Below are 10,669 nucleotides of genomic sequence, written 5' to 3'. Positions count from 1 at the left end.
TTCTGTTACCTGGAGATCACCATCACCCAGGACCTCAAGTGGGAGCTGAACGTCAGCTCTCTCACCAAGAGAGCACAACAGAGGATGTATTTTCTATGGCAGCTGAGGAAGTTCAACCTGCCAAATCAATGATGGTTTACTTCTACACTGCCATCATTGAGTCTATCATCTCCTCCTCCATCACCATCTGGTATGCTGTTGCCACAGCAAAGGACAGGAGCAGACTGCAGCGTAACATCCACACAGCAGAGAAGGTGATCGACTGCCATCCCTACAGGACCTGTACACCTCCAGGGCCCTGAGAGGAGGAAGGAAGATAGTGGCCGATCCCTCTCACGCAGGACACAAACTTTTTGTCACCAGGTGGCTATGGTTCTAACATTTACCTTTGGGTCCAAGTAGTTGCTTGTGCATGACAATGGCCACACCCCAGTAAACCATATTAGTTTGCGGGATAAATTAGGTCAGGGTAGGACACAGAGAGATTCTCCCATATCAGTGCATGAAGACTGGAAACTTTCAAAATGGACTGTTAAACAGATGAAACAGAACTTACGCCTTATTTCCCACAAAAATTTAAAATTCATGTGGCTAATGGGTTTTTTGAAGAAAAGAACTTCCCAGAAGTATTTATACTGTTATATGTATGTAACTGATTAGTTACAGTCAGGAGGCGGCAAATGATCTGTATCTGTGGCATGTTGTCTGGGCAGGTACAGAAAACAGTGACATCTGCCGCAGCACATACAGACGCCACTGGAAGAACCAAGACAACATGCCGCTGCCACAAAATGCACTTGCCCCTGCTGCATATTTGCAGACTTTTCTGCCAAACGTATTTGAGCCATGATCGAAATGTAATTGGGTGCGCACTGCAAAATCTCTTAAAATATGACGGGAGAGGAAGGAGTGAAACCGGAAAAGTGACAAATCACAGCCTTTGTGGTGCCTGATTTAGCAAGTGCACATCGGTCCCCGGTCAGAGCAATTTGAAACAAAATAAATGGCCGGGATTTTAGTCACGGAAATACGGCACTTTCCTTGTATCTGTGAGAGTTAGTGCTGAACGTAATTACTGTGCACGTCCAGACTGTTCTGTCCAGTACATACAAGGGAGATTTTTAATGGAAATGCATTGTGATCGGAACGGGACAGAGATTTTCTGCGATGTGAGCAAAAATCCGTTATACAAAATGTAGTATATACAGTGTATATTATATGGAAAAGCATACAAAAGCATTAGGGCTTTTGCTTTTGTCTGGTGAGTGTGAATATCCGGTTCATACCATGACTGTTTAGATCAGGCTCCTGCAATTAAGAAAATAACAACTATATCAGCTCTAATTGTTTTTTCACATGCAATTTTTTTTCCAAAATGATGCAGCATGACTGTAATGTGACTGCAATATAATAACCCACTTTCATGTAATCCTGTTATAAATAATATTGCAAATCTGGGCCCATATTCACAAAGCATCCTAAGGCTAAAAGTAACTCAGTGATTTCATTCTAAGAAAAATCTTAGAATTCCTTAAATTTTGAGACAGTTCTTAGAATTTTCCCTTGGTAACATAAACGTTACTAGCATGTTGCCCGTGGGGATATAAAATGACATTTTTCAAGGGTGGTAATAAATTAAACAATGCACTGGAATGGTGTTTGAGTCCAGAATGTTTTTAGAACCTTAGACCTCAACCATTTTTAAGAGAAACACACCCCTGTTAGCTTCTGTTAATTAGGTTTAATGTTAATTTACTTCCTTAATGTATTTAGAAATTGTTTAGGTCAGGGGTGGCCAAGTTCGATCCTCGAGATCTACCTTCCTGACACTCTTAGTTGTCTCCCTGTTCCAACACACCTGAATCCAATGAAAGATTCATTAAAACCCTGCTATCGAGTCTTTCATTCGATTCAGGTGTGTTGGAACAGGGAGACAACTAAGAGTGTCAGGAAGGTAGATCTCGAGGACCGAACTTGGCCACCCCTGGTTTAGGTTCTTGTTATCATATACACACTTATTACTTGTATTTTGTCATTTGATTTTTAAATCAACCACAATAGAAATGTGTTTTCACTTTCTTGTGTCATCCATGTATTTTTAATGTATTTCAGCTCTCCCCAGTTTCTCCGTGATTGAAGCCATACACATGCACACATACATGCACACAGAGGCCATTTGGCTGTTATAATATAGATGATAGTTGATTTTACTGTCAGTTCATAACTAGGAGCGCGGGGGGCATTTGGTTTTTTTTTCCTCTTTCCCATTTTGTGACAACCAATCATAGCTCTTCGAAGACTGCATCATACCTAGTAACGGGGTCAACCCCACCTCCTCACCAAGATAGAAGTCTCTGTCTGCTCCTTGCTCAGAGTTGCTCTCAGACACTTCCTGGATCACTCTTAAGCCATGTTGGGAGCTTGCTGAGAGGACTCTGAGATGCTTTGTGAATACAGGCCCTGAAGTTTAGTCTATTCTAGAATCAGTTTCTGTATTCTGGGGTCAGATCAGCCTAAGGCAGAAATTATTAATGTTGAATGGTTGAATATTTCTGGAAGATGATTTTTGAGTCATTGTGATAAAACTGGACATTTATTAAACATTTTAAATTATCTTACTGTTTTGTGCAACAAAACAAGTCATTAAAAATAAAATCGTATTTTGAACATTACTCTGTTAAATACATTTTTCATTCTTCTTTTTCTGCACTAAACCATTTCATGACGTGTCCAAGCAGAAATTAAAAATGTGCAAATTAAACCACGTAAAACTGATTTCACTCTCGATTATAACTGTCATTCTAATCTGTCACAGAGGACCAAGGCCACTCCGATGGCAGAGTCAGCATTTGGTCTGTAGGTCACAGGCTGAGTAAACGCCCGCTCCATCTCTTGTCTGAACACTTTGTTGCGGGCCAGCGCACTGCCGGTGCCTATGATCCGACTGATCCCCGCCTGCTGCAGACTCTCTGCAGGCATCATGGAGGTGATGTTATCGAGGACTCCGCGGCACAGTGCCCTGGTCACATGACCCAGAGACAGATTGGACGTGGAGATATTGGTCACCTGACCCAAGTGGAGAGGGTTGTGTCTCTCTCCCAGGATGGTGGGACTCAACATCAGGTCTGTGTTTTCCTGGTTTAGGCCGCAATGAATCAGCTTCTCATACAAGCAGGAATTGCTCAGTTCCACTCCTATAAGGGGCAAAAAACAAACAAACCAACAAACACTCATCTGTGAACAGCTGTCAGTTTACCATGTTTAACAAGACCAGCATGAAATGTTACATCCGCTGTCTGTATTATTCTTCTGCCCTACATCAACTGAACTTTAGAGATTTTAGAGATTCTTTAACTTCTGTTCAATCGAAGTATAATGTTTGAAACAGCAAAGGGTCATTTCATCGAGTGATCACAGGTTTAAACGGGAACTCCCACTCAGTTGGAGGTAAAAGACTGAGTGGCACAGGCATGTCACTCTGGACAGGACTGGCGAGGGAGTGAAGATGGTCACCCCTCGAAGTCTGGTCTGCTTGAGGTTTCTTCTGGCAATCAAACAAAAACAAAAGTGTTGTATTCCTATTTTTCTTGAACGTGACTGGGCCAATTCACACTGGGAGATTGTTTCCAGGTTTAAATCTTTCAAAATGTAGCCTAGTCTTTGAAACTGAGGAAGTGTTTAACACCTGAATCTACCTATTCTGTGACACATTTGAAACTTACAACTGTATCAGATTCCTAAATCTTATCTCCATCAAAATCAGAAGTTATTAACCAACAGTAATATACTGATGTTACCCGATAGGCTGCAGAATCACTTTAGGATTGCTGGAAATGTCCTTTGGTTGGTTGGCATCATACCTAACCAGTCACTCTCACTGTGTCCTATACAATAATGTCACCTCAAACCATGTTCAGATAAAATAAAGGGTTCCATCTTAGGCCCCCTGCTTTTCTCCTTTTATATAGTATATGCCTTGGGCACATACTGCGATGCTATAGGATTACTTTTCACTGCTATGCTGATGATAACAGGTTGTACATACCGATAACTGCTGGTAATCTTATACACACCAAATTTTAGAGGATTGTCTTGTGTAAGTGAAAAGCTGGATGTTGAGCAATTTCTTATTTTGAAATTTGGAGAAGACTTAAATGATGATTTTGGTCCAGCAAGACACTGGCATCAGTTTGACCAACTAATGCTGAACTTAGACTTGTGTGTCATACATCACATGGACAAAGTGAGGAACCTTGGGGTGATTTTTGTTGTCATCTTGTCCTTTGACCTACACATTGGAGATATCACTAGGACTGCTTTCTTCCACCTTCATAACATAGCAAGGATTCATCCCATCCTGTCTATGGCTGATGCAGAGACTCTGACCCATGCATTTTTCTCATCTATACTGGATTATTGCAATGTTCTATTCTCTGGCTTACCACAGTCCATCATTAGGGGTCTCCAATTGGTTAAAAATACTGATGCCAAAATTCTGACAAGGTCCAGAAAGTTGACCACATCACAGTGATTTTGGCATCCCTTCATTGGCTTCCTGTCTCTGTAAGGTCTGATTTTAAAGGACATGACGCACCAAAATGATAATTTAGATTTAGGCTGTTAGTGATCCACCGGGATTACTTTGTACACGTCCGTGACCGGTTTCAAAGTATACGGCATAAGCAACAAATGGCTATAGAGACTTACGAAAACAAAATACTCATGAACAGTTGTGTGTTTCCGAAAGGTGATGTAACTATTAGACGCATCCCAGTGTGCGCTTGAATGGAACGTAGCTGCTAATGTTAAGAACTGAAGCACAGATTAATTCCAAAATTTACATAAATGTGATGTTGCGTTACAACCCCAATTCCATTGAAGTTGGGACATTGTGTAAAATGTAAATAAAAACAGAATACAATGATTTGCAAAATTGAATACACCACAAAGACAAGATATTTAATTTTCAAACTGATAAACTTTATTGGTTTTGTGCAAATATTTTCTCATTTTGGTAATGGATGCCTACAACACGTTTCAAAAAAGTTGGGATGGGCCAACAAAACACTGGGAAAGTTGATGAATGCTCAAAGAACACCTAATGGGAAACAGGTGAGTGTCATGATTGGGTATAAAAGGAGCATCCCCAAAAGGCTCAGCCATTCACAAGCAAAGATGAGGCGAGGATCACCACTTTGTGAACAACTGCGTGAAAAAAATAGTCCCATAGTTTAACAATGTTTCTCAATGTTCAATTGCAAGGAATTTAGGGATTCCATCATCTACAGTCCATAATATAATCAGAAGATTCAGAGAATCTGGAGAACCTTCTACACGTAATTGGCAAGGCCGAAAACCAACATTGAATGCCCGTGAGCTTCAATCCCTCAGGTGGCAATGCATTAAAAACCGACATCATTGTGTAAAGGCTCTTACCGCGTAGGGTCAGGAACACTTCAGAAAACCATTGTCGGTTAACACAGTTCGTCGCTACATCTACAAGTGCAAGTTAAAACTCTACGATGTAAAGCAAAAGCCATACATCAACAACATCCAGAAACGCCGCCGCCATCTCTGGGCCCGAGCTCATTGGAAATAGACAGATGCAAAGTGGAAAAGTGTGCTGGGGTCTGATGAGTCCACGCTTCAAATTGTTTTTGGAAATCATGGACGTCGTGTCCTCTGGACAAAAGAGGAAAAAGACCATCCAGAATGTTACCAGAGCAAAGTTCAAAAGCCAGCATCTGTGATGGTATGGGCGTGTGTTATTTCCCATGGCATGGGCAACTTGTACATCTGTGATGGCACCATCAATGCTGAAAGGTACATCCAGGTTTTTGGAGCAACACATGCTGCCATCCAAGCAACGTCTTTTATGAAGCGCAAAATACGACGACGGAGGCCACAGACTGTTGAACAACTGAAGTCGTACATCAAGCAATCACCTACAAAGCTTCAACAATTAGTGTCCTCAGTTCCCAAATGCTTATTGAGTGTTGTTAGAAGGAAAGGTGATGTAACACAGTGGTAAACATACCACTGTCCCAGATTTTTTGAAATGTGTTGCAGGCATCCATTTCAAAATGAGCAAATATTTGCACAAAAACAATAAAGTTTATTAGTTTGAACATTAAATATCTTGTCTCTGTGGTGTATTCAACTGAATATAGGTTGAAGAGGATTTGTAAATCATTGTATTCTGTTTTTATTTACAGTTTACACAACGTCCCAACTTCATTGGAATCGGGGTTGTATGATGACTCGTTTTCAAGCGATAACTCTTAATTTTGATGCAGTCATGGTAAAAGCTGCAGCCCTAAGAAGGTTTAGTGCACCTGCATGGCCATTAGTCATAAATGCAGTCTGTTAAAATCAAAACAAGACATTATAAGTGTTGTATTTAACTGTGAAAAATCGAATTATATATATATATATATATCAGTTTAATACTGATTATATTGTTGAAATTCAGCCAGATGTCCGTGTAAATTGTGGGTCCTTTTCAATACTCTGCATTTACGAATATGGATGATGGGACAGATGTGATCATTTCTGTGAGCAATAAAACAGCAGAGCTGCATGTTAAAACAGCTGCTGTGCATGCACACACACACATCCAGACTCTCTCGAAGTAAGAAAAAAAAATTACTTTCATTGAAAGCTCTACTAAAAGGAACACAAAGCAAAAGATGAAAAAAAAAAAGTTACCATTCCACTCATCCCAGTGTAAAGAGAGTCACTGTCATGACTGTGGCACGTTAGATAGAGAGTCCATTATCTCCTGAAAATAGCATCTTCTGAGTTTTTCCCAATGTGAGACATACATCTGCATGTCCAGGCACGTCCAGTACATGACGGCAGTAAACCAGCATCTTGTGACACAAACAGCAGTGTCACCACAATTAGGTTCCAAAATCTGACAGATTCTGAAAAAGTTAAGTTTCGGTGTGAAGTGTGTCGTCTCCTCTGTAAATCCAAGCCATCACTTTCAAAGAAAAGCTCTGAAGCTTCGTTATCGGACATAACTGCATTTGTTTTGTTCTGTAACTCAGCCATCGGGATGTATCTGTTTTGCTAATAAGTACGTCACACGCCGAGAATTGCCGAGCAAGACGTTTTCTGGAAATGCACTTGTTAACTTGCTCAGGGAGAGCAAAAAAAAAAAAAAAAAAAAAAACAGAGACCACTAATTATGAGCACATGTGTGAAGAGAGACTTATAATCATGAATACTTTGATGTTGTGTTGCTAACTGGGACGTTACAAAAACTTTATTTTGTTATGTTTTATTCTTTTACTTCTGTTTTTAATTAGGTATTGAATTTTTTTATTTCTATTTATTTATTTTATTTTTTTATGTTGAACTGTTCTGTGTGAGGCACCTTGAGATGGCTTTTGTTGTAATTTGGCGCTTTATAAGCTGATTAAGTTGAAATTGAACAACATTTTACTGAGTCTTAAAGTAAATATGAAATTGGTTACTGGCTCCTTAAACTCTGGACATAATAAACTCTACATGGTGGATCCTTGATCTCTGGACATAAACAGAAATGAAATCTGTTAGTTTTTGTCAAAAGCATTTCCTTTCAGACATTATTATTGCCATGAATGTATTTCCATACCTATGTGAGCTGCAGCTCTTGCAGATGTGCTGCAGGTCAGGTTTATAAAGAATGCAAGATGTCTCATTTTGGGAGGAAAAAAATGTTTTAGTCGATTGTAGTTTATTGTCTGTATTGCAACGTTTGTAAGAGGTGTCATTTTATTTAAAGCGGCGATTCGTTTTGAAGTTATTAATTCCGAGTGGACTTCATCTCGGCAGTGAGCCACGCAGCGTTTAAAGCTGTGTCAATGGAATGGAGGACGATTCTCGTTTCTCGACTGCAACAAGACAAGAGTCCCAGTTAGGGACTTTAATCCACACAAAAGTGACTCATGATATTTTAATGGTTTTGAGAGGGGTTAAGAAGCAGACTTACCGCTTCTGAAGAGCAGCAAATCAAAGACCCATGAGCCATTGCATCAAAGCATTGCTTCGATTCACGCTTCAAACTGGAGTCACGCTGCAGAAACGGTTGATTACAGACGCTGTACTGAAAATCAGAATGGTCTAAAACAAGCGTAACAGTCCAAAATTATAGCATAACGGGCCGTAACGCAAGTTTGCGCTAGCTAGAACCCTGTATAGTATTATTCAGACTTGTGCCCCCCTACCTAGCTGACCCAATTACACCCTACGTACCCACCCATGCTCTGCATTCTCAGGGTGCAGGACTACGTTGTGTCCTAAAGGTTAAAAAAAACAAAAAAGTTGACATTTTTCTTATTGTGCGCTTATCTTGTGGAATGATTTCCCTGCAGAGAAAAAAATCACTGTTATATCTCCGTATCTCCATTTAAATCCAGACTAAAGACGTATCTATTCTTCCTCTTGTATGACTGGCATACTGATGGTGTAGTATGGAATTATGCTTCCTCTGTTGTATGTGCGCTCCACTTGCTCTGTCTGTGCCTTCTGTTTTTAGATTTGTGTTCCAGTCTTCTTTGGTTTTTGGTGTGTGTGTGTGTGCGTGTGTGTGTGTGTGTGTGGTTCTTTCCGTCGTCTGTCATTTGTGTGGATCCCATTTCTGTGTGTGCACATGGATGCCTGTGGTCCATGTCTGAGTCTTGTGCGTGTGTGGTTCTTTCCATCGTTTGTCATTCATGTGGGTTCCGTTTAGGTGTGCATGTGCCTGTGATCCATGTCGGAGTCTTGTATGTGTGGGTCTCCCGCTGTCCATCTTCCTCGTGTTTAGTCCGCTGTCTGTGCATCTTCCCAGTCTATCACGTCTCTGTGTTTTTGCTCCCGTTGTGTCTTTAGGTTTCCCCTGCCCTCAGTTCTCCATGTCTTTGTGGTTTTTCCTTCATTGGTGCCTTTATATACGTCTGTGTCTTGTCACTTTACTCAGTTCTTTATTTGTTGCTGGCATTTGTCTCTTTGGATTGTCTTTTGATCCGTGTTTTAGTTGCTTATGTTTTGTTTTAGTTCCACTGTTTTTGCTTTTTATGTTCCTTTAGTGCCTGTGGATTTCATGTGTCTCTGTTGTTTCCTGTCTGTGTGATTTTTGCAACTATTGTTCATTAGTTCTTTTGCTTTTAAGCCACACCCATTTGTCTTTTGCCAGTTGATTAACATCTCATTGATATGTCATGGTGTTCTGGTCTCCTGGTCTCTCCAGTATTCCTTATGTATTTTAAGTACCCCATATGGTTTATCGTGCACCTTGTTCCCAATGGTCATTAGTTTTGTCCTCGCCATCACACCGCCCGATTATTCTCTGCCCTCTGTTTTATTGTTGGACTCATTGTTGTACTCACATCCCTGCACCTGCTTGTTTGGTTTTTGCTCACTCACCTGGATTATTAAAGCACCTTGGATTTTTGTAACACACGCCTCTGTGTCCTGGCTGTCTGGGGTTTAATTTGACCCTAATTAAGCTCAAATTGCAACATCCTCCTTTCTTTTAGTCATATTATTAGCAACAGAACAGGTGTCGGCCTCATTAAATCTAAATTCTGGGTTGTTAGTGAAGCACAGGGCTACCTACCAGCGACCACCTTGGTATTCTCTCTACTTTTGTGTTGATTTACTGCTGGTGAATTAACCCTCTGGGAGCAACGCTGTCGTATACGACGGCTGGGACCAAGCTTTACTAAATTATAAATAACTTTTTAATGATATGAGGTAGAAACTTACTCTCTTTTTTTTGCTGAAAAGTTAACTCCACGGACTTTCAACCCACCATCGGCCATCTGTGTACTCCTCATAGAAGCTGAGTGATGACGTGCAGAATGTGAGTGTCCAATCGGAATTGGTTCACAGTCACATGGTTTTCCAAAATCCAATCGTAGGGCAGATTTACCTCATGTGATAAACCAAAGATCGTTTTCAGGAGTGATATCTTACTAGTTGGCCCATTTGATTAGGCCCCTAACTCCTCCAATGCGCCCTGCGCCATTACGCACAGCGAAAGTGAAAGCAGACAGAGAGCCTCGCATGGGGGAGAGGGGCCACTCCTCAGACTGTAGGAGCCAAAGTGTGAAATGAAAGCTGCTTGCAGAGTCAGACAGAAGACTCCAAAACACAGTAGAAATAGAAATTTGTGATGTGACCTTTGTGTAATAGCAGACAGAAATTGCTTTGAGTTGAAGACAAACAAAAACGCATAGACCATTTTGTATATATTGTTCAAACTGTGCATTTGTGTTTATTGTTTGAACTTTTTGTGGTACCGTCTTTCACACAAGGCCTCAAATAACCTTTATAAAGTGTCAAAACAGTTGTTTATCATAGTTTGCTGTGTGTTTTGAATAAATGTGTGTGGAAAATTATTTTCCGCTTTACTTTTTCCTTTGTTATTTCTGATTATAAACCTTTATTACACTTATAAAATACAATAAAAGCATATATATTATGAAAGAACAGGTTGTCCTGGAAATCTGATTGTGGGATGCAGGGAGAGCTGTTAACAGCAATAATAAAACATTTATGCCAGGCGAGTGAAATGTCCAAAAAATGCCCTCGGACCCCAGAGGGTTAATGCCTTTGGTACAGTTATTTCCGACCGAAATATTCTATTCTTTTTCTCTCTGTCTGAGGCACAAGACCTTTAACAGATACTGGCTCTGCA

At 40.4% G+C, this 10,669-nt stretch overlaps 1 protein-coding gene across 2 annotated transcripts in view; it reads right to left on the bottom strand.

Moving 5' to 3' along the window:
• Positions 1-2,503: 2,503 nt before the first annotated feature.
• The window catches only part of shpk (sedoheptulokinase), a 74,812-nt gene continuing 66,646 nt past the window's right edge, over positions 2,504-10,669 (bottom strand). The window contains exon 7 of one of the 2 annotated variants that reach the window (XM_034177506.1): positions 2,504-3,194. In XM_034177506.1, the coding sequence (XP_034033397.1) occupies positions 2,797-3,194 (398 nt within the window). In that variant the 3' untranslated portion in view covers positions 2,504-2,796. The remainder of the gene's footprint in view (positions 3,195-10,669) is intronic. The other variant, XM_034177507.1, reaches the window with a different exon arrangement.

Source organism: Thalassophryne amazonica, chromosome 9 (genome assembly GCF_902500255.1).
Source record: "Thalassophryne amazonica chromosome 9, fThaAma1.1, whole genome shotgun sequence".
In the NCBI taxonomy this organism is placed as follows: Eukaryota; Metazoa; Chordata; class Actinopteri; order Batrachoidiformes; family Batrachoididae; genus Thalassophryne; species Thalassophryne amazonica.
The sequence above is the reverse complement of the archived record's forward strand: the minus strand, read 5'-3'. Positions and strand labels throughout refer to the sequence as shown.